Source organism: Schistocerca gregaria, chromosome 10 (assembly GCF_023897955.1).
Source record: "Schistocerca gregaria isolate iqSchGreg1 chromosome 10, iqSchGreg1.2, whole genome shotgun sequence".
Lineage (NCBI taxonomy): Eukaryota > Metazoa > Arthropoda > Insecta > Orthoptera > Acrididae > Schistocerca > Schistocerca gregaria.
In genome coordinates, this window is record NC_064929.1 from 116810403 (window position 1) to 116837131 (window position 26729).

At 44.4% G+C, this 26729-nt stretch overlaps 2 protein-coding genes across 6 annotated transcripts in view; one reads left to right on the top strand and one right to left on the bottom strand.

Annotated features, from left to right (window-relative positions):
- LOC126293375 (pyruvate kinase-like) overlaps positions 1 to 26729 on the bottom strand; it is a 105255-nt gene that overhangs the window by 56198 nt on the left and 22328 nt on the right. The window contains exon 1 of one of the 3 annotated variants that reach the window (XM_049986581.1): positions 25011 to 25337. The exons of the other annotated variants lie outside the window; for them this stretch is intronic. Coding sequence (XP_049842538.1) covers positions 25011 to 25040 — 30 coding nt within the window. The 5' untranslated portion in view covers positions 25041 to 25337. Of the gene's footprint in view, positions 1 to 25010; positions 25338 to 26729 lie in introns of those variants that run through there. 3 annotated transcript variants of the gene reach the window in all.
- The window catches only part of LOC126293377 (uncharacterized), a 44507-nt gene that overhangs the window by 13920 nt on the left and 3858 nt on the right, over positions 1 to 26729 (top strand). The window contains exons 2-3 of one of the 3 annotated variants that reach the window (XM_049986583.1): positions 2668 to 2816; positions 16466 to 16509. In XM_049986583.1, the coding sequence (XP_049842540.1) occupies positions 2668 to 2816; positions 16466 to 16509 (193 nt within the window). The remainder of the gene's footprint in view (positions 1 to 2667; positions 2817 to 16465; positions 16510 to 26729) is intronic. The other 2 variants (XR_007552285.1, XR_007552286.1) reach the window with 2 other exon arrangements.

The window sequence follows — 26729 nt, forward strand, 5'->3', positions numbered from 1 at the left end:
CAGAGTACTCACCACGTGTAAGTGCTCGTCTCTAATTTCAAGTCCTGCACACGCCATTTCTTAAATATTTCCAATTTATAGTACACACGCCAGCAATTCAGCTTAACTTTAGCACTCGGAAGTATTTCAAGTTAGTACTAGCACTCGCAAGTATTTCAACTTATTGCTACACGTGGTTTCTCTTTGACCGTTGGTCACTTCCGAAGATTACTACGATCCCCTTAATATTACCTGCCTGACATTTAATTCTCCCCACAGAAGTTCCTGAAATAGAGAAATTATTATTCCAAACTACTCTTAAGTACACTCCTGGAAATGGAAAAAAGAACACATTGACACCGGTGTGTCAGACCCACCATACTTGCTCCGGACACTGCGAGAGGGCTGTACAAGCAATGATCACACGCACGGCACAGCGGACACACCAGGAACCGCGGTGTTGGCCGTCGAATGGCGCTAGCTGCGCAGCATTTGTGCACCGCCGCCGTCAGTGACAGCCATTTGTCGTCGCATACGGAGCTCCATCGCAGTCTTTAACACTGGTAGCATGCCGCGACAGCGTGGACGTGAACCGTATGTGCAGTTGACGGACTTTGAGCGAGGGCGTATAGTGGCCATGCGGGAGGTCAGGTGGACGTACCGCCGAATTGCTCAACACGTGGGTCGTAAGGTCTCCACAGTACATCGATGTTGTCGCCAGTGGTCGGCGGAAGGTGGCATGTGCCCGTCGACCTGGGACCGGACCGCAGCGATGCACGGATGCACGCCAAGACCGTAGGATCCTACGCAGTGCTGTAGGGGACCGCACCGCCACTTCCCAGCAAATTAGGGACACTGTTGCTCCTGGGGTATCGGCAAGGACCATTCGCAACCGTCTCCATGAAGCTGGGCTACGGTCCCGCACACCGTTAGGCCGTCTTCCGCTCATGCCCCAACATCGTGCAGCCCGCCTCCAGTGGTGTCGCGACAGGCGTGAATGGAGGGACGAATGGAGACGTGTCGTCTTCAGCGATGAGAGTCGCTTCTGCCTTGGTGCCAATGATGGTCGTATGCGTGTTTGGCGGCGTGCAGGTGAGCGCCACAATCAGGAATGCATACGACCGAGGCACACAGGGCCAACACCCGGCATCATGGTGTGGGGAGCGTTCTCCTACACTGGCCGTATACCTCTGGTGATCGTCGAGGGGACACTGAACAGTGCACGGTACATCCAAACCGTAATCGAACCCATTGTTCTACCATTCCTAGACCGGCAAGGGAACTTGCTGTTCCAAGAGGACAATGCACGTCCGCATGTATCCCGTGCCACCCAACGTGCTCTAGAAGGTGTAAGTCAACTACCCTGGCCAGCAAGATCTCCGGATCTGTCCCCCATTGAGCATGTTTGGGACTGGATCTACATCTACATCTACATCTACGTGACTACTCTGCAATTCACATTTAAGTGCTTGGCAGAGGGTTCATCGAACCACAATCTTACTATCTCTCTACTATTCCACTCCCGAACAGCGAGCGGGAAAAACGAACACCGAAACCTTTCTGTTCGAGCTTTGATTTCTCTTATTTTATTTTGATGATCATTCCTACCTATGTAGGTTGCTCTCAACAAAATATTTTCGCATTCGGAAGAGAAAGTTGGTGACTGAAATTGCGTAAAAAGGTCTCGCCGCGACGAAAAACGTCTATGCTTTAATGACTTCCATCCCAACTCGTGTATCATATCTGCCACACTCTCTCCCTTATAACGTGATAATACAAAACGAGCTGCCCTTTTTTGCACCCTTTCGATGTCCTCCGTCAATCCCACCTGATAAGGATCCCACACCGTGCAGCAATATTCTAACAGAGGACGAACAAGTGTAGTGTAAGCTGTCTCTTTAGTGGACTTGTTGCATCTTCTAAGTGTCCTGCCAATGAAACGCAACCTTTGGCTCGCCTTCCCGACAATATTATCTATGTGGTCCTTCCAACTGAAGTTGTTCGTAATCTTAACACCCAGGTACTTAGTTGAATTGACAGCCTTGAGAATTGTACTATTTATCGAGTAATCGAATTCCAACGGATTTCTTTTGGAACTCATGTGGATCATCTCACACTTTTCGTTATTTAGCGTCAACTGCCACCTGATACACCATACAGCAATCTTTTCTAAATCGCTTTGCAACTGATACTGGTCTTCGGATGACCTTACTAGACGGTAAATTACAGCATCATCTGCGAACAACCTAAGAGAACTGCTCAGATTGTCACCCAGGTCATTTACATAGATCAGGAACAGTAGAGGTCCCAGGACGCTTCTCTGAAGCGGCGTCTCACGCGGTCTGCACGCCCAGCACGAACGCTGGTCCAACTGAGGCGCCAGGTGGAAATGGCATGGCAAGCCGTTCCACAGGACTACATCCAGCATCTCTACGATCGTCTCCATGGGAGAATAGCAGCGTGCATTGCTGCGAAAGGTGGATATACACTGTACTAGTGCCGACATTGTGCATGCTCTGTTGCCTGTGTCTATGTTCCTGCGGTTCTGTCAGTGTGATCATGTGATGTATCTGACCCCAGGAATGTGTCAATAAAGTTTCCCCTTCCTGGGACAATGAATTCACGGTGTTCTTATTTCAATTTCCAGCAGTGTATTTCACATGCATACCGTCTCTCTTCTCTTTACAGAGCACACCTAAGCAGGTCTTACCAACACAAGATCCAGCGCCAGAGCGCTGAAACATGGCTGTTCTTCAGGTCAACTCGCACCTCCGTCAAGGTGGGGGAGCACCTTGCTACCGAATTTGTCAGCCACATTTCAGGCGCTCAAAGCTCAGGTAAATTTCATCTCTTTTGTTCCACCAAAGGTGACCAAAGGACTGTCTCAAAGATGCTCATATATTGCACATCTGCAGTTAGCACACGACCATACATTCATTCATTTCGCAGACCTCACCAAACTGGATATAGGGATTTATTTTGTGGGATTGCACATGTGAACAATTAAATAAATAAACTGTCGTTCCTTCCTACACTGGTATCCGGCTTCGGTGTATGAAGTGAAATTGAGTTATTATTACAAAAAATATGTTGTTCTGACAAGAATAACGGAGAATGTTGTACCTATTTTCAATGTCGGGCGGTACTGTGCCCTTTCAAACTCAACGAAATCTCAGCTACTCTCAGTCGCTAACTGAAGGCTACAGGCCACTGCCTTCTCTGTGGTGAGAGGTGATGTCTAAAATTTGATATTCTTGGTACATTCTTGATACTGTGGATCTCGGAATATTCCAAAAAGGACTTCCGAAGCAGAATGTCCCGTATGTCTAGCTCCAACTTCCATTCCTCGTTCGCCAATTCCCATCGTACAGCCACAATCACGCTGAAAATCTCTTCACATAAATCGCCTGAGTACAAATGACACCTCCGCCAATGCACTGCCCTTTCGCACCTTGTGTATACGCTAATACCGCCATCTGTATATGTTCACATCTCTGTCAAATGGTTCAAATGGCTCTGAGCAGTATGGGACTTAACATCTGAGGTCATCAGTCCCCTAGAACTACTTAAACCTAACTAACCTAAGAACATCACACACATCCATGCCCGAGGCAGGAATCGAACCCGTGACCGCAGCAGCCGCGTGGTTCCTGACTGAAGCGCCCAGAACCGGTCGGGCACATCGACCGGATTACATCGCTGTATCATGACTTCTATCACATCAGTGTTAAGTTCAAACTTTCACCGAACTTTTTCTCGTCGCACAAATCGGTAAAAGGAAAAAAGTTTATCGCTTCATTTTCGCTGTAAATGCAGTAACAAGTCAGCATCAGGCACGATGTTTTAATTTATTACTTCTTTGCTACAAACAATTCGCAACGCAGTTTGCTAACAGTGTCCATACATACCACTGAATGTACCTGCAAAATTAATTCATCTCATGCCACATAGTTCAGGATATATGACGTCACAGGCACTGAAATGCGAGGACAGCTAGCTTTTGCTTGAAATGGAGTGCAGATTACCCAGACTATACTCATTCAGTGTTTCATAATGAGAACATTTAGCGGCCGCCAACAAACTTTAAGCACAATTTTAAACCTTTTCCAAATTTTTCACGCTTACGTGCTTAACGCCAAATCATTATACAGGGTGTTACAAAAAGGTACGGCCAAACATTCAGGGAACATTCCCCACACACAAATAAAGAAAAGATGTTGCGTGGACATGTGTCCGGAAACGCTTAATTTCCATGTTTGGAGCTCATTTTAGTTTCGTCAGTATGTACTGTACTTCCTCGATTCACCGCCATGATTTCATACGGGATACTCTACCTGTGCTGCTAGAACATGTGCCTTTACAAGTACGACACAACATGTGGTTCGTGCACGATGGAGCTCCTGCACATTTCAGTCCAAGTGTTCGTACGCTTCTCAACAACAGATTCGGTGACCGATGGATTGGTAGAGGCGGACCAATTCCATGGCCTCCACGCTCTCCTGACCTCAACCCTCTTGACTTTCATTTATGGGGTCATTTGAAAGCTCTTGTCTACGCAACCCCATTACCAAATGTAGAGACTCTTCGTGCTCGTATTGTGGACGGCTGTGATACAATACACCATTCTCCAGGGCTGCATCAGCGCATCAGGGATTCCATGCGACGGAGGGTGGATGCATGTATCCTCGCTAACGGAGGACATTTTGAACATTTCCTGTAACAAAGCGTTTAAAGTCACGCTGTTACGTTCTGTTGCTGTGTGTTTCCATTCCATGAGTAATGTGATTTGAAGAGAAGTAATAAAATGAGCTCTAACATGGAAAATAAGCGTTTCCGGACACATGTCCACATAACATATTTTCTTTCTTTGTATGTGAGGAATGTTTGGCCGTACCTTTTTATAACACCCTGTATATTATTTCTCGATGTCCCTTTTTCTCAACACATACTAGTCATACACGGATGAATGAGGTATCTTTAGAAAGGTTTTTACGAGGCTCCTGACATTGCATGCCGATTTTGCGCTAGAACTTATTCTTTGTAGAAAATTTTTACTTAAAAGAGACTTCTCCAACTATAATAGGTAAAAGGATATCATGGATTCCCCAGTTTCGTACCAACGTTTTACGAAGAAAACTTATTAATCATGAATACCATTTTATTTGTTTAAAAGTATTTATTAACTGTTTTATTTGTATACAGCTTTGTCATTTATGACTTCATCAGAAGTAAAAATTTTTTACTTCTGATGAAGGTTGCCTTAGAGCACTTGAAACCTAGGTAAAGTTGAAAATTTTTTACCTGTGCAACCGAAGAGCTGTATTTTCAAGTAATATTATAAATAACTAAATATGTATAATTTTGACATAAAAGGTTTTACAGCAATAGTCTCATTTTATAACCACCCCTCGTGGAAAGTTAGTAGTGTTTTATTTAAAACTCTTTAAGAGTTTTCACATAAAAAATTTGGAGACATTTTTCGGCACGCCCTCTTAGTGCTCTTGAAGGTCGCGCCAGTTATAACAGCCATTTCGTAACGCCCCATCACACGAGTGCTTTTATCTGTGATTGCGCAACTCGGAAGCGACGGCTCCGACCCTCCCTAACATCCAAGCCGCGTGTGCTATTGACCTCTGCCTCCGTGATCCTTTACGTAACTCAAGCAGCACACAGCATACAGTTTTACATAGAACACTCTCTCAGTCTCTAATCATAGTAATACCTGAACCCCCGGGCATTCTCAGATACTTCTTCTTCAGATTAACGCCGATGTTTGATACTAAAACACTTCTCTTGGCTAGGAATGGCCACTTTTCCTGTGCTAATCGGCTTTTTACGACCTCCTTGCTTCGTCTTCGCGTGGTCGCAGCTGTAGGAACCCCACACGAGAGAGAGGGGTAGCAGAATTCCGAAACTTCTGCTTCTTGGTTCCCGGTTTTGATGTAAAGTGATACTCATTAGACCGTCAGCTCCATTGAAAAGGTCCTGCAATTCTTCTTCATTTTCAACGGGGAAAGCAATGTCACCAACAAATCTTAACACTGATATTCTTTTTTTCAACCCGAATTTTAATCCTATGTCTTTTACTTCCGACATTGCTTCTTAGATGTATACACTGAACAGGTCCGAACGCTGTTGCAGAGGCAACGGAAAAATCGTGCGAAGATCAGAAGAACGCGAAATCCCGAAGATTGGCTAAAATTTACAGACGCGCGAAAGTTGAACGGGCTTCAATGCGAGATGCCTTTAACAGGTTCCACAACGAAACATTGTCTCGAAATTTGGTAGAAAATCCGAAGAAATTCTGGTCGTATGTACAGTACACAAGCGGCAGGACGCAGTCAATACCTTCGCTGCGCAGTCCCGATGGTACTGTTACCGGCGACTGTGCCGCTAAAGCGGAGTTATCGAACGCAGTTTTCCGAAATTCCTTCACCAGGGAAGGCGAATGGAATATTCCAGAATTTGAAACACGAACAGCTGTTAGCATGATTTTCGTAGAAGTAGATACCTTAGGGGTTGCGAAGCAACTCAAATCGCTCGATACGGGCAAGTCTTCAGGTCCAGATTGCGCAGGTCGCACCAGTGTTTAAGAAGGGTAGTAGGAGTAATCCATCGAACTACAGACCTATGTCATTGACGTCGGTTTGCAGTAGGGTTTTCGAGAATATACTGTATTCAAACATTGTGAATCACCTCGAAGGGAACGATCTATTGATACGTAATCAGCATTATTTCAGAAAACATCGTTTTTGTGCAACGCAGCTAGCTCTTTATTCACATGAAGTAATGGCCGGTATCGACAGGGGATCTCAAGTTGATTCCGTATTTCTAGATTTCCGGAAAGCTTTTGACACCGTTCCTCACAAGCGACTTCTAATCAAGCTGCAGGTCTATGGGGTATCGTCTCAGTTGTGCGACTGGATTCGTGATTTCCTGTCAGGGAGGTCGCATTTCGTAGTAATAGACGGCAAATCATCGAGTAAAACTGAAGTGATATCAGGTGTTCCCCAGGGAAGCGTCCTGGGACCTCTGCTGTTCCTGATCTATATAAATGACCTGGGTGACAATCTGAGCAGTTCTCTTAGGTTGTTCGCAGATGATGCTGTAATTTGTGCAACGCAGCTAGCTCTTCACTCACACGAAGTAATGGCCGGTATCGACAGGGGATCTCAAGTTGATTCCGTATTTCTAGATTTCCGGAAAGCTTTTGACACCGTTCCTCACAAGCGACTTCTAATCAAGCTGCGGGTCTATGGGCTATCGTCTCAGTTGTGCGACTGGATTCGTGATTTCCTGTCAGGAAGGTCGCATTTCGTAGTAAGAGACGGCAAATCATAGAGTAAAACTGAAGTGATATCAGGTGTTCCCCAGGGAAGCGTCCTGAGACCTCTGCTGTTCCTGATCTATATAAATGACCTGGGTGACAATCTGAGCAGTTCTCTTAGGTTTACCGTCTAGTAAGGTCATCCGAAGACCAGTATCAGTTGCAAAGCGATTTAGAAAAGATTGCTGTATGGTGTGGCAGGTGGCAGTTGACGCTAAATAAGGAGAAGTGTGAGGTGATTCACACGAGTTCCAAAAGAAATCCGTTGGAATTCGATTACTCGATAAATAGTACACTTCTCAAGGCTGTCAATTCAGCTAAGTACCTGGGTGTTAAAATTACGAACAACTTCAGTTAGAAAGACCACATAGATAATATTGTGGGGAAGACGAGCCAACGGTTGCGTTTCATTGGCAGGACACTTAGAAGATGCAACAAATCCACTATAGAGACAGCTTACACTACACTCGTTCGTCCTCTGTTAGAATATTGCTGCACGGTGTGGGATCCTTACCAGGTGGGATTGACGGAGAACATTGAAAGAGTGCAAAAAAGGGAGGCTCGTTTTGTATTATCACGTAATAGGGGTGAGAGTGTGGCAGATATGATACACGAGTTGGGATGGAAGTCATTACAGCAAAGACGTTTTTCGTCGCGGCGAGACCTTTTTACGAAATTTCAGTCACCAACTTTCTCTTCCGAATGCGAAAATATTTTGTTGAGCTCAACCTACATAGGTAGGAATGATCATCAAAATAAAATAAGAGAAATCAGAGCTCGAACAGAAAGGTTTAGGTGTTCGTTTTTCCCGCGCGCTGTTCGGGAGTGGAATAGTAGGGAGATATTATGATTCTGGTTCGATGAACCCACTGCCAAGCACTTAAATGTGAATTGCAGAGTAATGATGTAGATGTAGGAGTGAAGGACTATATCCCTGTCTCACGCCGTTTTTAGTCCGAACATTTCGTACTTGGTCTTCCATAACTGTTCCCTGCTGGTTCCTCTACGTATTGTACGGGGCTACTATAAATAATTCATTCGTTTTCAGAGTTCTATGTTTTCCAAAGTATTTCATGTACAAATATGATTGATGCACGAAGTGAACCGCAAACTCACCGAATTTGCATTGTGAGTATCGGTTGGGGTTACGAGTGCAGTGCCTCGAAAAATCGGCGTAAAGCAAAAATTGAGTTTTTCGTGTGTTCGAATACGCGAGATACGAGGATTGGAACTTTAATAGTGGCAACTATTTACTTACAGCTCATACGAAATAGATACATGTTTCAAAGTTTTACTGACCTTCAAAGCAGTCACCAGCATTGTGTATAACCCGTTGCCAGCGATGTGGAAGTCGTAGGATACTCTTAGCAGTGCCAGTTGCATTGACAGTTCGAGCGGCACGGTCTGTTGCCCGACGAATTTGTAGCCGTTCTGAAGCGAAAGCTGGGTAGTGTTTCCCTCAGTTTAGAAATCGAGTTGAAGTCACGAGGGACCTGACCATCATTTTGCATTACAATGCTCACGCACGTACAGTGCAAGCTGTTACTGATTTGTTTGACTGATGGGTCTGCTAAGTGCTATACCACCTACTGCACTCTCGTCACTTAAGCCCTTGTAAGGTCCATTCGATTTCTAAACTGAAGGAAACACTTCACGAGATTCGCTTCAGAACTGCCACAAATTCGTCGGGCAATAGACCGCGCCGCTCGAACTGTCAACACAACTGGCACTGCTAAGAGTATCCTACGACTCCAACATCGCTCGCTACGGGTTATACACAATGCTGGTGACTACTCTAAAGGTCAGTAAAACTTTGAAACACGTATCTATTTTCTACAAGCTGTAAATAAACAGTTGTCACTATTAAAGTTCCAACCCTCGTATATTAGTGCACATAGGCTCTAAAATGCATACGTCAAGAGCTAAAAGCTCTTCCACAGTAGCGAGGATGAAGAAATGTTCACAACTCTTAAGGTATGCACTTTAGAGCCCTTGTTTACTACACTTTATTGTTTCTAATGATCATCCCTGTCAGATTCCTGAAAGTTGGCCATTCCTCCTGCGGCAACACCCTGTATTACTAAATCTATCCGCCCCCCCCCCCCTTTCCACATTATGATCATTTTTGCTGCTCATGCAGTAAACCTTTAGCACCACACACGATCTTCTAATTTACTACTCTTCCCTGCTAACAGTCCTTGCCGCAGTGAATCAACCGGTTCCCGTGAGATCATCGAAGTTAAGCGCTGTCGGGCGTGGTCGGCACTTGGATGGGTGACCATCCAGGCCACCATGCTCTGTTGTCATTTTTCGGGGTGCACTCAGCCTCGTGAAGCCATTTGAGCAGCTACGCGACCGAATAGTAGCGGCTTCGGTCAAGAATACCATCATAACGACAGGGAGAGCGGTGTGCTGACCCCATGACCCTCCTATCCGCATCCTCTTCAAAGGATGACACGGCGGTCGGATGGTCACGATGGGCCACATGTGGCCTGTAGACGGAGCGTTTCTTTTTCCCCCTGGTAACAGTATTTGCAACATATTTTGCAGACAGTAACGACAATGAAAGGAGGGTATAAGATGAACATCAACAAAAGCAAAACAAAGATATCGGAATGTAGTCGAATTAAGTCGGGTGATGCTGAGGGAATTAGGTTAGGAAATGAGACACTTGAAGTAGTAAAGGAGTTTTGTTATTTGGAGAGCAAAATAACTGATGATGGTCGAAGTAGAGAGGATATAAAATGTAGACTGGCAATGGCAAGGATAGCGTTTCTGAAGAAGAGAAATTTGTTAACATCAAGTATGGATTTAAGTGTCAGGAAGTCGTTTCTGAAAGTATTTGTATGGAGTGTAGCCATGTATGGAAGTGAAACATGGACGATAAATAGCTTAGACAAGAAGAGAATAGAAGCTTTCGAAATGTGGAGCTCCAGAAGAATGCTGAAGATTAGGTGGGAAGATGATGCTGTAATTTACCGTCTAGTAAGGTCATCCGAAGACCAGTATCAGTTGCAAAGCGATTTAGAAAAGATTGCTGTATGGTGTGTCAGGTGGCAGTTGACGCTAAATAACGAAAAGTGTGAGATGATCCACATGAGTTCCAAAAGAAATCCGTTGGAATTCGATTACTCGATAAATAGTACAATTCTCAAGGCTGTCAATTCAACTAAGTACCTGGGTGTTAAAATTACGAACAACTTCAGTTGGAAGGACCACATAGATAATATTGTCGGGAAGGCGAGCCAAAGGTTGCGTTTCATTGGCAGGACACTTAGAAGATGCAACAAGTCAACTAAAGAGACAGCTTACACTACACTCGTTCGTCCTCTGTTAGAATATTGCTGCGCGGTGTGGGATCCTTACCAGGTGGGATTGACGGAGGACATTGAAAGGGTGCAAAAAAGGACAGCTCGTTTTGTATTATCACGTTATAGGGGAGAGAGTGTGGCAGATATGATACACGAGTTGGGATGGAAGTCATTACAGTATAGACGTTTTTCGTCGCGGCGAGACCTTTTTACGAAATTTCATTCACCAACTTTCTCTTCCGAATGCGAAAATATTTTGTTGAGCCCAACCTACATAGGTAGGAATGATCATCAAAATAAAATAAGAGAAATCAGAGCTCGAACAGAAAGGTTTAGGTGTTCGTTTTTCCCGCTCGCTGTTCGGGAGTGGAATAGTAGAGAGATAGTATGATTGTGGTTCGATGAACCCTCTGCCAAGCACTTAAATGTGAAGTGCAGAGTAGTCATGTAGATGTAGAAGATCACATCACTAATGAGGAGGTATTGAATAGAATTGGAGAGAAGAGGAGTTTGTGGCACAAGTTGACCAGAAGAAGTGATCGGTTTGTAGGACATGTTCTGAGGCATCAAGGGATCACCAATTTAGTACTGGAGGGCAGCGTGGAGGGTAAAAATCGTAGAGGGAGACCAACAGATGGATACACTAAGCAGATTCAGAAGGATGTAGGCTGCAGTAGGTACTGGGAGATGAAGAAGCTTGCACAGGATAGAGTAGCATGGAGAGCTGCATCAGACCAGTCTCAGGAGTGAAGATCACAACCACAATACCACTGAACCTGCTCCTTTACTGTTGCCTTGTACCGCCGGTTCCGCAGGGTCGGCATGGTTAGGATCGGATTTGGCAAGGTTAGTTTTTAAGGGGTGGCCGGATGCCCTTCGTGCTGCCACCCCGTACCCCTAGGACGGAAGTAGCGGACCCTAGCTGTATGTGTCTAGTGTAATCCATGGAATAGTGCGAATGTGTTCAGATGTCTGTGAGTCGTGCAAGTGAGCGTAACGTGGGGTCCAGCTCGGTATTCACCTGGCGTGATGTAGAAAACCGCCTAAAAACCAGGCTGCTCGGCACACCGGCCGACGTTGGTAATCCACCTGGTGGATTCGAGCCGGGGTCGGCGCCCAGGAAGCAGCGTATTAGTGCCCTCGGGTAACGTGGCCGGTCATAATACCACATGTCACACGACACCTACTTTAATAAAATTTGACGTCACAAAGATTGAGATGCCTGAGAAACCTACTTTCTTGTTTTGGTCCATATTACCACCTCTCAAAATATGGAGAGCAAAGAGCTTGCAGCAAAGATATTTGTTTCACGGTATCTAAGATGGAAAACTGCTCATAGCTGTTTAAGCATCTACTTTTGAGCCCATGTTTGCTAGGCTCTTTTTGCTTCGAACGATGTTCCTCTCCAACCTCTTGAGTACTGGCCGTTCCCTCTACAGGGTGTTACAAAAAGGTACGGCCAAACTTTCAGGAAACATTCCCCACACACAAAGAAAGAAAATATGTTATGTGGACATGTGTCCGGAAACGCTTACTTTCCATGTTAGAACTCATTTTATTACTTCTCTTCAAATCACATTAATCATGGAGTGGAAACACACAGCAACAGAACGTACCAGCCTGACTTCAAACACTTTGTTACAGGAAATGTTCAAAATGTCCTCCGTTAGCGAGGATACATGCATCCACCCTCCGTCGCATGGAATCCCTGACTCGCTGATGCTGCCCTGGAGAATGGCGTATTGTATCACAGCCAACCACAATACGAGCACGAAGAGTCTCTACACTTGGTAATGGGGTTGCGTAGACAAGAGTTTTCAAATGTCCCCATAAATGAAAGTCGAGAGGGTTGAGGTCAGGAGAGCGTGGGGGCCACGGTATTGGTCCGCTTCTGCCAATCCATCGGTCACCGAATCTGTTGTTGAGAAGCTAACGAACACTTCGACTGAAATGTGCAGGAGCTCCATCGTGCACGAACCACATGTTGTGTCGTACTTGTAAAGGCACATGTTCTGGCAGCACAGGTAGAGTATCCCGTATGAAATCATGATAATGTGCTCCATTGAGCGTAGGTGGAAGAACATGGGGCCCAATCAAGACATCACCAACAATGCCTGTCCAAACGTTCACAGAAAATCTGTGTTGATGACGTGACTGCACAATTGCGTGCGGATTCTCGTCAGCCCACACATGTTGATTGTGAACATTTACAATTTCATCACATTGGAATGAAGCCTCATCCGTAAAGAGAACAGTTGCACTGAAATGAGGATTGACACACTGTTGGATGATCCATTCAAAGAAGTGTACCCGTGGAGGCCAATCAGCTGCTCATAGTGCCTGCACACGCCGTACATGGTACAGTGACGCGGTCAATATCTTGTACAGCAGGAACTTCTATGAGGCTGACACTAGGGTTATCGTCAACTTCACGAAGAATTGCCTCGTCCATTGCAGGTGTCCTCGTCGTTCTTGGTCTTCCCCAGTTGCGAGTCATAGGCTGGAACGTTCCGTGCTCCCTCAGACGCCGATCAATTGCTTCGAACGTCTTCCTGTAGGGACACCTTCGTTCTGGAAATCTGTCTCAATACAAACGTACCGCGCCACGGCAATTGTCCTGTGCTGATCCATACCTCAAATGGGCATCTGCCAACTCCGCATTTGTAAACATTGCACTGACTGCAAAACCACATTCGTGATGAACACTAACCTGTTGATGCTACGTACTGATGTGCTTGATGCTGGTACTGTAGAGCAATGAGTCGCATGTCAACACAAGTACCGAAGTCAACATTACCTTCCTTCAATTGGGCCAACTGGCGGTGAATCGAGGAAGTACAGTACATACTGACGAATCTAAAATGAGCTCTAACATGGAAATTAAGCGTTTCCGGACACATGCCACATAACATATTTTCTTTATTTGTGTGTGAGGAATATTTCCTGAAAGCTTGGCCGTACCTTTTTGTAACACCCTATATATAGATTTTGTAGGGCAGCAGTTCAGACCTACACCTGACCCTCACGCCTCAGTCTCTGTGGTTTCCCATTTTCATTAAAGACAAATGATGGGATGGCTTTGAAGAGGACACACCTGAATTCCCTTCCAATGCTTCCGCTAATCTTTATCTGCGAAGTCTTCAATTACCTATTCCTCGACGGCCTGTTAAGCTCTATTTTTATTTCTTTCTTACTCCGATTTTTTTAATTTTATTTATTGACCAAAATCCTTGGTACCATGCCAGCCCAAACAACTTGGTCACAAAACGACTCAGTACATAATGAGATTTTCACCCTTCGAACACGGTACCTTTGCCTTTCGCGGGCAAGTGCTCCACCAGCCGAGCTACCCAAGCATGACTCACGCCCCATCCTCACAGCTTTACTTCCGATAGTACCTCGTCTCCTACCTTCCAAACTTCACAGAAGCTCTCCTGCGAAACTTGCAGAACTAGCACTCCTGGAAGAAAGGATATTGCGGAGGCGGAGACATGGCTTAGCCACAGCCTGAATGAGATTTTCACCATGCAGCGGAGTGTGCGTTGATATGAAACTTCCTAATGTCCCGAGTTCTCGGTCCGGTACACAGTTTTAATCTGCCAGAAAATATCGACTCAGTACATAGTTTGCAGAACGCTGATAAGAAAACTTATGAAACGAAAGTGTCAGTAATATAAGGAAACAATCTGTGCTAGAGTATACGAATAAATAACACGATGCAGAGAAAAGTTTCCAGCTACTGCGAGGAAGTCTTATAAAGATAGTAGAGTGTCCGACAGGCCAATCTTTCAGTTTGGATTTGAATACTTGTGGTTTACTACACATTTGTTTCGTTTCTTCTAGAAGCCTTTGGAAATTGACACCTGTTTAGTATGGCACACCTGTACAATGTTTGAGCAAGTGTTATTCTAGTCCATGCCGTTTTTCCGTCTAGAGTTCATTGATTGAATGTTGCAATGCCTTTGGAACGAGTCAATGTACATCTACATCTGTACTCCAGAAACTACCTTATGGTGTTTGACGGAGGGCACTTTGTGCCACTTTACACTTTCCGTACCATTTACGAATGGTTCGCTGGAACAACTGCCGACAAGCCCCTGTGTGGGCTCTAATCTTTTTAAATTTATCTTCATGCAGGAGAGCGAGATATAAGCAGGAGGAAGCAATGTACACTATGTGACGAAAAGTATCCGGACACGCCCAAAAACATACGTTTTTCATATTAGGTGCATTGTGCTGCCACCTACTGCCAGATACTCCATACCAGCGACCTCAGTAGTCATTAGGCATCGTCAGAGAGCAGAATGGGACGCTCCGCGGAACTCACGGACTTCGAACGTGGTCAGGTGATTGGGTGTCACTTGTGTCATACGTCTGTACGCGAGATTTCCACTCTCCTAAACATCCCTAGGTCCACTGTTTCCGATGTGATAGTGAAGTGGAAACGTGACGGGACACGTACACCACAAAAGCGTACAACCCGGCCTCGTTTGCTGACTGACAGAGACCGCCGACAGTTGAAGAGCGTCGTAATGTGTAATAGGCAGACATGTACCCAGACCACCACACAGGAATTCCGTACTGCATCAGGATCCACTGCAAGTACTATGAGAGTAAGGCGGGAGGTGAGAAAACTTGGATTTCATGGCCGAGCGGCCGCTCATAAGCCACACATCACGCCGGTAAATGCCGAACGACACCTCGCTTGGTGTAAGGAGTTTACACATTGGACGATTGAACAGTGGAAAAACGATGTGTGGAATGACGAATCACGGTACGAAATGTGGCAATCCGATGGCAGGGTGTGGGTGTGGCGAATGCCCGGTCAACGTCATCTGCCAGCGTGTGTAGTGCCAACAGTAAAATTCGGAGGCGGCGGTTTTATGGTGTGGTCGTGTTTTTCATGGAGAGGGGGCTTGCACCCCTCGTTGTTTTGCATGGCACTATCACAGCACAGGCCTACATTGATGTTTTAAGCACATTCTTTCTTCCCACTGTGAAGAGCAATTCGGGGATGGCGATTGCATCTTGCAGCACGATCGAGCACCTGTTCATAATGGCCGGTGTGTGGCGGAGTGGTTACACGACACTAACAATCTTGTAATGGACTGGCCTGCACAGGGTCATGACCCGAATCCTATAGAACACCATTGGGCTGTTTTGAAACGCCGACTTCGTGCCATGCCTCACCGACAGACATCGGTACCTCTCAACAGTGCAGCACTCCGTGGAGAATGGGCTGCCATTCCCCAAGAAACCTTCCAGCACCTGACTGAAAGTATGCCTGCGAGAGTGGAAGCTGTCGTCAAGGCTATGGGTGGGCCAACATCATACTGAATTCCAGCATTACTGATGGAGGGCGCCACGAACTTGCAAGTCATTTTCAGCTATGTGTCCGGATACTTTTGACCACATAGTGCATATGCTGGCTCTTCTAGGAACATACGCTCTCGAAACTTTAGTAACACACCACAACATGACGCAAACGCCCCTCTTGCAGCGTCTGCCAACGTCCTCTATGAACTTATAGCGAAACGTGCTTCTCTTTTTTGTATATTCTATCTATAATCTACAAGTTATATCTAGTACGGACACGGAAATGAGGATAGAGCGCTTGAGGTTTTATAACTGTTTCAGAAAGTCTTATTTTCGCATTAATTTTATTGTAGGTGTCTCTGGAGGGTTGATGCGATATTTCCATCTTCTCTGCTATGTCGTCGTTTGCTTCTTTGCTCAGTTCATTCATTTGAATGTCTATTGTTCGTATTTTTATTTTATCTAGTAGTTTCTATTTGTCTTGTAGTGTATCTTGACTGATTCCTAAGTCAAACAACTGTGTCTGTTTCAGATCTGAACCAGCTACACGGAAAAAGCCACCTACATTTTCCGCATGTGTGTAACTGCTACCGGGAGTTAAAGCAGCATCTAAAATATTAGCTACAGTTCTACATTTTGTCATCTAGAGATTTATCTCTTCTTCCACGCAGCAACGGATGGGCATGATATGAAAATAAAATAAACTTAAAGAGGAACGAGCCAAAACCACGACAATGATTCAGAGGGAGAGCCCTTCTCCGTTAAGGAAACGTGTTAGATTCTGTCTGCTGAGATGTCGTGAGTTAGGCCTTAAACCAGTTCTGATACTCTGTACCGTGTACTATCTGCGGAACATCGACGCAGCTTTGAGTCTAGATTCAGAACTCCCCAGCAGAGAGAATGGTTCAAATGGCTCTAAGCACTATAGGACTTAACATCTGAGGTCATCAGTCCTCTATACTTAGAACTATTTAAACCTAATTAACCTAAGAACATCACACACAACCATGCCCGAGGCAGGATTCGAACCTGCGACCGTAGCAGCAGCGTCCGCAGCTCGTGGTCGTGCGGTAGCGTTCTCGCTTCCCGCGCCCGGGTTCGATTCCCGGCGGGGTCAGGGATTTTCTCTGCCTCGTGATGGCTGGGTGTTGTGTGATGTCCTTAGGTTAGTTAGGTTTAAGTAGTTCTAAGTTCTAGGGGACTATTGACCATAGATGTTAAGTCCCATAGTGCTCAGAGCCATTTGAACCTTTTTTTTTTTTTCGAAACTTGCAGTACTAGCACGCCTGAAAGAAAGGATATTGCGGAGACATGGCTTAGCCATAGCCTGGGGGATGTTTCCAGAATGAGATTTTCACTCTGCAGCGGAGTGTGCGCTGACATGAAACTTTCTGGCAGATTAAAACTGTGTGCCTGACCGAGACTCGAACTCGGGACCTTTGCCTTTCGCGGGCAAGTGCTCTACCAACTGAGCTACCCAAGCACGACTCACGCCCCGTCCTCACAGCTTTACTTCTGCCAGTACCTCGCCTCCTACGTTCCAAACTTTACAGAAGCTCTCCTGCATACCTTGCAGGACTAGCACTCCTGAAAGAAAGGATATTGCGGAGACATGGCTTAGCCACAGCCTGGGGGATGTTTCCAGAATTAGATTTTCACTCTGCAGCGGAGTGTGCGCTGATATCAAACTTCCTGGCAGATTAAAACTGTGTGCCCGACCGAGACTCGAACTCGGGACCTTTGTCTTTCCCGGGCAATTGGTCTACCAATTGTGCTACCCAAGCACGACTCACGCACAGTCCTCACAGCTTTACTTCTGCCAGTAGAGCACTTGCCCTCGAAAGGCAAAGATCCCGAGTTCAAGTTTGGTCTGGCACACAGTTTTAATCTGCCAGGATGTTTCAAAAGAAATATATTCTTCTCACGCATGAAATATTTTTTCTCATGTTTTCAGGGGAGAATGCTGCAATTGTACACATATTCGAAAGTATTTCATCTTCATAATTAAGTTGTAGCTAATGTCACTGAATTAGGGAGATTCAGCTGTTTTTACAAGAATCTCATAATCATTGACGCCTCTTGTTAATGTAATAACGCTTGGAGGGCAAAAATTTAGTAACTATTTTGATAATTAACTAGAAGAGTGATTATAAATAAAACTATTATTTTACGGCTGCTTTCTCGCCTCTTTGGGTGGTAGCGTTGCAACAAGTGCCAGACGGTAACAATTTTCACAGCAGTGTGTGGCGCGACTGTATGTTAGACTTAACTCTCGTCAGAATGACATTTGGTCAACTCTTGAGGTTAGCAGCACAACACATACAACGGTAAGACACAAATTAATAGAACTGCAGTATCGCCAGCAGAACTTATTGGAAACTTTCGACATTTGACAATAGGTGACAGGTATACAAGTTTAATGTCGAATATCACTGGCCAAGATTAGTGAGACTGTGCCTAGAATGAGATGGCGATCGTGAATGTAGTCAAGTATTTTCTTAAAGTAGTCGGGAGTCGGCATTGTACAAAAAGAAAAATAAAGCAGGCTACACGGCAATGCGCAACTCTGCCGTATTTTTGAACATGACGATAAGCTCGTGACAAAACTTCTCTAAACTAGTTTCAACTCGCGATTCCAAACAGCTGTTGACAACAGTTGAAAACTAAGTCAAACTTCGGGTTAAAAACAGTTGTCAATTGAGTTTGTTGTTTCGGTGTGAGAGCACCACGCAGTAAAGATAGCACATCGCGATCGGACATAAGGCGGCTGCAGTGGGGTAGAGACAGTGACATACCAGTGCGTGCGAAACTTCAAAAGGCGTACTTTCAGAAATGCATACTGTCAGAATTACGGCCCAAATCTGCTTTCAGGATTGATCTCTGGCGTGTCTTTCTCCGTAGAATATGAGGTCAAGTTGGCAATGTTTTCTTGTTAAGAGCACTTGGAAATCAATGGCACTGTTAAAATATACATTTACTAACTACAAAAAAAATCATTTCCCAGGGATCTATACTAATTATCCGCCGAGACACGACGGTCTGAGAGCATAAGACCAGTTATAGCATTCCAAATCTAGTATAGGGAACTCATTTGATGTATTTACCGTTTGAACTATTCTTCTTCTTCTTCTAATAATAATAATAATAATAATAATAATAATAATAATAATAATAATAACGGTTACAGTACTGAATATAGCTGCAGATACTACAGTTATAGCTACACCCAACCGGCTGGAAACCTCTGGCCGTAATAAAAGCCTTGATACGCCTGGGCATTGAGTCAGACAGAGCTTGGATGGCGTGTACAGGTACAGCTGCCCATGCAGCTTCAACACGATACCACAGTTCATCAAGAGTAGTGACTGGCGTATTGTGACGAGTCAGTTGCTCGGCCACCATTGACCAGACGTTTTCAATTGCTGAGAGATCTGGAGAATGTGCTGCCAGGGCAGCAGTCGAACATTTTCTGTATCCAGAAAGGCCGGTACAGGACCTGCAACATGCGGTCGTGCATTATCCTGCTGAAATGTAGGGTTTCGCAGGGATCGAATGAAGGGTACATCTGAAATTTAACGTCCACTGTTCAAAGTGCCGTCAATGTGAACAAGAGGTAACCGAGACGTGCAACCAATAGCACACCACACCATCGCGCCGGGTGATACGCCAGTATGGCGATGACGAATACACGCTTCCAATGTGCGTTCACCGCGATGTCGCCAAACACGGATGCGACCATGATGATACTGTAAACAGAACCTGGATTCATACGAAAAAATGACGTTTTGCCATTCGTACACCCAGGTTCGTCGTCGAGTACATACATCATCGCAGGCGCTCCTGTCTGTGATGCAGCGTCAGGGGTAACTGCAGTGATGGTCTCCAAGCTGATAGTCCGTGCTGCTGCAAACGTCGTCGAACTGTTCGTGCAGTTCGTTCTTGTCCGGTGAACGTCCCCATCTGTTGGCTCGGGGATCGAGACGTGGCTGCACGATCCGTTACAGCCGTGCGGATAAGATGCCTGTCATCTCGACGGCTAGTGATACGAGGCCGTTGGGATCCAGCACGGCATCTCGTATTACCCTTCTTAACCAACCGATTCCAAATTCTGCTAACAGTCATAGGATATTGACCAACTCGAGCAGCAATGTCGCGATACGATAAACCACAATCGCGATAGTCTACAAATCGACTTTTATCAAAGCCGGAAACGTGATTTCTCCTCCTTACACGAGGCATCACAACAACGTTTCACCAGGCAACGCCGGTTAACTGCTGTTTGTGTATGAGACATGGGTTGGAAACTTTCCTCATGTTAGCACGTTGTAGGTGTCGCCACCAGCGCCAACCTTGTGTGAATGCTCTGAGAAGCTAATCATTTGCATATCACAGCATCTTCTCCCTGTCGGTTGAATTTCGCGTCTGTAGCACGTCATCTTCGTGGTGTAACAAATTCTAATGGCCACTAGTGTGTATCGAACGAGCGACTCGATGTTGAAGAATGTTGACTGGTGGCGGGAGTTATGGATATTGACTAGAGCAACGACAAAAGACGAACGTTTATTAAGTTTTAGTTAACAACAAATGAAAGTACGAGTAGTAATTTTACTGACTTTACTCGTCAGCCACGTCTTATTCGTGCACTATTGCTCGTATTGTGCAAGCTGCGAGCAGGAATTCTTTTTCTCATAACCTGGGTACACTCTTGCAATGTCAGTCAGAGACGGCAGGAGAACATCATTAGGGTCAAATTTTTCCATGCAATAACAAGTTGTAGAAATATAGATATCAGAAGAGATATAACTTTCCACGCGATGTAAACGAGGAACTAGATTACGTCATGTGAGACTCTCGACGCTCGAAACTGCAACACTTTCGCTTATTGATATTCACATCGGAACCGCTAAAATATGCCCTCCTGGCAACGCACTACACGTTTACCATAATTGGCGCCACCAGAATCGTATAGTTGACATCGAGTCGCTCGTTCGATATACAGGGTGGTCCATTGATGGCCAAATATCTCACGAAATAAGCGTCAAACCAAAAAACTACAAACAACGGAACTTGTCTAGCTTGAATGGGGAAACCAGATGGCGCTATGGTTGGCCCGCTAGATGGCGCTGCATAAGTCAAACGGATATCAACTGCGTTTTCTAAAACAGGAGCCCCTTTATTACATATTCGACTAGTATATAAAGAAATATGAATGTTTTAGTTGGACCACTTTTCTCGCTTTTTGACAGTTGGCGCTATAGTAGTCACTAACATATGGCTCACAATTTTAGACGAACAGTTGGTAACAGGTAGGTTACTTAAATTAAAATACAGAACTTAGGGCCGGCCGGAGAGGCCGTGCGGTTCTAGGCACTACAGTCTGGAGCCTAGCGACCGCTACGGTCGCATGTTCGAATCCTGCCTCGGGCATGGATGTGTGTGATGTCCTTAGGTTAGTTAGGTTTAATTAGTTCTAAGTTCTAGGCGACTGATGACCTCAGATGTTAAGGCGCATAGTGCTCAGAGCCATTTGAACCATTTTTGAACAGAACTTAGGTACGTTTGAGCATTTTATTTCGCGTGTACCAATGTGATACATGTACCCTTGCGAACTTATCATTTCTGAGAACGCATGCCGTTACAGCGTGATTACCTGTAAGTACCACATTAATGCCATATGTGCTCAAAATGATGCCTGTCAACCTCAATGCATTTGGCAATACGTGTAACGACATTCCTGTCAACAGCGAGTAGTTCGCCTTCCGTAATGTTCGCACATGCATTGACAAAGCTCTGACGCAAGTTGTCAGGCGTTGTCGGTGGATCACGATAGGAATTATCCTTCAACTTCACCCACAGAAAGAAAGTCGGGAACGTCAGATCCGGTGAACGTGCGGGCCATGCTTCGACGACCAATCCACCTGTCATGAAATATGCTGTCCAATACCGCTTCAACCGCACGCGAGCTATGTGCCGGACATCCATCGTGTTGGAAGTACATCGCCTTTCTGTCATGCAGTGAAACATCTTGTAGTTGACTGGGTGTTGTGTGATGCCCTTATGTTTGTTAGGTTTAAGTAGTTCTAAGTTCTAGGGGACTGATGACCATAGATGTTAAGTCCCATAGTGCTCAGAGCCATTTGAACCATGTTGTAGTAACATCGGTAAAACATTACGTAGGAATCAGCATACATTGTACCATCTAGATTGACATCGAAAAAATGGGAGCCAATTATCCTTCCTCCCATAATGCCGCACCATACATCAACCCGCCAAGGTCGCTGATGTTTCACTTGTTGCAGCCATCGTCGATTTTCCGTTGCCCAATAGTGCATATTATGCCGGTTTACGTTCCCGCCGTTGGTGACTGACGCTTCGTCGCTAAATAGAACGCGTGCAAAAAATCTGTCATCGTCCTGTAATTTCTCTTGTGCCCAGTGGCAGAACTGTACACGATGTTCAAAGTCGTCGCCATGCAATTCCTGGTGCGTAGAAATATGGTACGGGTGCAATCGATGTTGATGTAGCATTCTCAGCACCGACGTTTTTGACATTCCCGATTCTCGGACATTTTGTCTGCTACTGATGTGTGGATTAGCCACGACAGCAGCTTAAACAACTACCTGGACATCATCATTTGTTGCAGGTCGTGGTTGACGTTTCACATGTGGTTCAACACTTCCTGTTTCCTTAAATAACGCGCCAGCCGTTGTAGCCGAGCGGTTCTAGGCGGTTGAGTCTGGAACCGCGCGACCGCTACGGTCACAGGTTCGAATCCTGCCTTGGGCATGGATGTGTGTGATGTCCTTCGATTAGTTAAGTTTAAGTAGTTCTAAGTTCTAGGGGACTGATGACCTCAGATGTTAAGTCCCATAGTGCTCAGAGCCTTTTGAACTATTTTGAACCTTTTACAGGGGAAATGACATAATTTTAGAGACTTTACTGCTGTTATAGAGATATGATTTTATGTACATACAATGAAGTGGCGAGATCGATTCCCGGCTTTGGAACAAACTCACTCTATGTAGATACAATCTTATCTGTGTGAGACTAGCGAAGTCTCTGAAATTGTGTCATTCATTTTTACTAATGAGGTTTAAAGTATAGTTAGGAAATTTTGAACTGAAACTTTCAAATGTGTGGCATACGATTTTGTGTTGTCTACTTCCTATCAAATTTAGTTCAGACCCTCCACACGTATCGAATCAGATATGTAAACAATTCGATACGTGTGGAGCGTCAGAACTAAATTTGATGGCAGTTATAAGAGTCGAGGGGCATGAAATAGAAGCAGTGATTGGGAAGCGAGTGAGACAGCGTTGTAGCCTGTCGCTGGTGTTATTCAATCTGTATATTGAGCAAGCAGTAAAGGAAACAAAAGAAAAGTTCGGAGTAGGTATTAAAATTCATGGAGAAGAAATAAAAACTTTGAGATTCGCCGATGACTTCGTAATTCTGTTAGAGACAGCAAAGGACCTGGAAGAGCAGCTGAACGGAATGCACAGTCTCTTGCAAAGAGGATATAAGATGAACATAAACAAAAGCGAAACGAGGATAATGGAATATAGTCGAATTAAGTCGGGTGATGCTGCGGGAATTAGGAAATGTGACGCTTAAAGCAGTAAATGAGTTTTGCTATTTGGGTAGCAAAATAACTGATAGTGGTCGAAGTAGAGAGGATATAAAATGTAGACTGGCAATGGCAAGGAAAGCGTTTCTGAAGAAGAGAAATTTGTTAACATCGAGTATAAAGTGTCAGAAAGTCGTTTCTGAAAGTATTTGTATGGAGTGTAGCCACGTATGGAAGTGAAACGTGGACGATAAATAGTTTAGACAAAAAGAGACTAGAAGCTTTCGAAATGTGGTGCTACAGAAGGATGCTGAAGATTAGATGGGTAGATCATATAACTAATGAGGAGATATTGAATAGAATTAGGGAGAAGAGAAATTTGTGACACAACTTGACCAGAAGAAGGGATCGGTTGGTAGGGCATATTCTGAGGCATCAAGGGATCACCAATTTAGTATTGGAGGGCAGCACGGAGGGTAAAAATCGTAGAGTGAGACCAAGTGATGAATACAGTAAACCGATCAGAAGGATGTAGGTTGCAGTAGGTACTGGGAGATATAGAAGCTTGCACAGTACAGAGTAGCATGAAGAGCTGCATCAAACCAGTCTCTGGACTGAACACAACAACATGTAAACTATGGCGGCACTTATCGAGTTTAGGAGGACACCCTGAAATCTTTGATTTTTTATCGATTATCGTTAATCTGACTATTCTGATCACGAATATGACATATTTTTCATCAGTTTTGAAACAGTAACACAACACATTGTCATTTAATCAAACGTCGAACAAATTTACCATACGAAAATCGGTCGAATCATGGAAAATTCTGGTCATTACGAGTTAGAAGAACAAACTGTTATTTGACTTTAGTGTAAAGTGAATGAGGCGATTTTATCCGAGTGCTTTGATGTGCTATGAGTTAGCTTGAATGATGTTTGCAAATAACATATTCGTGGTCCGGTCAAAAAACGAGAAAAAAATGTTTCATTAAAAAAAAATTCTCTCGATATGTTAAGAAGTTTTTATCGGGGATGACAATAAACAACATCTTCGAAATCAACATAGTCTAACTGATCAAAATGTGAGAAAACAAATTTTCGAAAATTTTGTCCCCCTAAACTTGATAAGTGCCACAATGGCTATATTGGAATCTTGCATCTTTTGGATAAATTTCTACAAACGTGCTAAATAAAAATTCAACTAACATTTTAATATATCGCGCACAGAAAGCGTTAGATAAATTACAACTCAACTGACAACACTTGAAAACGGAAAGAATTTTATCAGTAATGCTGTAACAAAAACTTTGATGGCAAATTTGGAAACAGAGCCATAAAATAAACGACGATAAAATAAATTCAATACACTACGCTACACTTGAAGAAAACCGATCCTCTACTTCTGAGCGCAAGAGAACATTAAATTCTGAGATTGCTACGCAGGCACGCACTCGAATGTATTAGACTGGACGAAAACGATGTGACACAGTATGTATTACAAACTTACGTAAGGATACGACGGGTTGTGAAACACCATCTTCGTATTCCGTGTGATCCACAGGAGAAGAGTTGTACTTCACACTACGACGAAGAGTTGCTAACCTCTCCGAACGCGAACGACAATGAAAGTTTCATCCGCGGTTGCCATATCGACAATCGTAAACAGCATCGTATTTTACGCAGTGTGGTATTAAACTGTCGTACACACAGAAAATTTTTAAACTGTGGCAACAGCTTTCACGAGCAGTAATTCCCATTTCGATCGCTAAGAATCCAGACACTGGAACAACCAACGTTATTAATGTGATGGTCTTCATACACGAAAGAAGATAACGTTCACGCTATATCTTTGTAGCTGAAAGAAGGGCAAAGATGAAATACGTATTCCATTTGTATAGCTTGAAGTGTGCAAACGGTATCTTCATATTCATGATGACTGTAACCACGGCGGCAGTAGCATGCCTTATGCTATTCGCCTGTTACGGTTACAGTTTCGTCACAGTAAATGTTAGAGTCGTCCTCAAGGTACAAATACAATAACGTATTTGGGCACTTACCGAGTTTAGGGGGACACCCATGAAATCTTTGATTTTTTACCGATTATCGTCAATTTGACTATGCTGATCACGAATATGACATTTTTTTCATCAGTTTTGAAACACTAAAACAACATATTGTCATTTAATGAAAATGTAACAATACAACAACATAACAAGAGATCAACATAGTCTAACTGATCAAAAAGTGAGAAAAAATGCAGGTGGGTGGCCGAGCGGTTCTAGGCGCTACAGTCTGGAACCGCGCCACCGCTATGGTCGCAGTTTCGAATCCTGCTTCGGTCATGGATGTGTGTGATGTCCTTAGGTTAGTTAGATTTAAGTAGTTCTAAGTTCTGGGGGACTGATAACCTCAGAAGTTAAGTCCCATAGCGCTCAGAGTCATCTGAACCATTATTGAGAAAAAATATTTTCGAAAATTTTGTCCCCCTAAGCTCGATAAGTGCCCGTATTTGCCTGTTTCCTGGAAATCGTCTTAAATGGTTAATTACGTCATTTTATGCTCACAACACGCTTTTTCCCTGTTGCATTTCAGTATTCTTTCATAAAAACGGAAATGGTATACAAAGAATTTGAAAGCGTGCTAAAACGCTCCATTTGAGTCACGTTTGTGACGTCACTGGATAGCTCCCTGGCCCTACAGCCACAAAGCTACTTCACAATGATGTCTTGCTTTGGAATTTACGGTTTGGTAAATGGATTTCAAATTGTAACACCACACTGTGCAAATAAATGCATAAAAGCCCTTGAAAAATTGATTTTGAGTGTTTTGGAGAATAAAATAAAATGTAAATGTTGTCAGTATTCTTTCATAAAAACGGAAATGGTATACAAAGAATTTGAAAGCGTGCTAAAACGCTCCATTTGAGTCACGTTTGTGACGTCACTGGGTAGCTCCCTGGCCCTACAGCCACAAAGCCTCTCGTCGTGTAGACCGTTCGCCGGGTGCAAGTCTTTCGATTTGACGCCCCTTTAGCGGCTTTTGAGTCGATGGGGATGAAATAACGATGATTAGAGCAACACAACACCCAGTCTCTGAGCGGAAAGAATCTCCGACCCAGCCGGGAATCGAAGCTGGGCCCATAGGTTTGACATTCAGTCGCGATGACCACTAATTTTTTAAATCTCATTTTGTTTGTTTTCGTTAGTTGTATCTGTTCGGGGCGGAC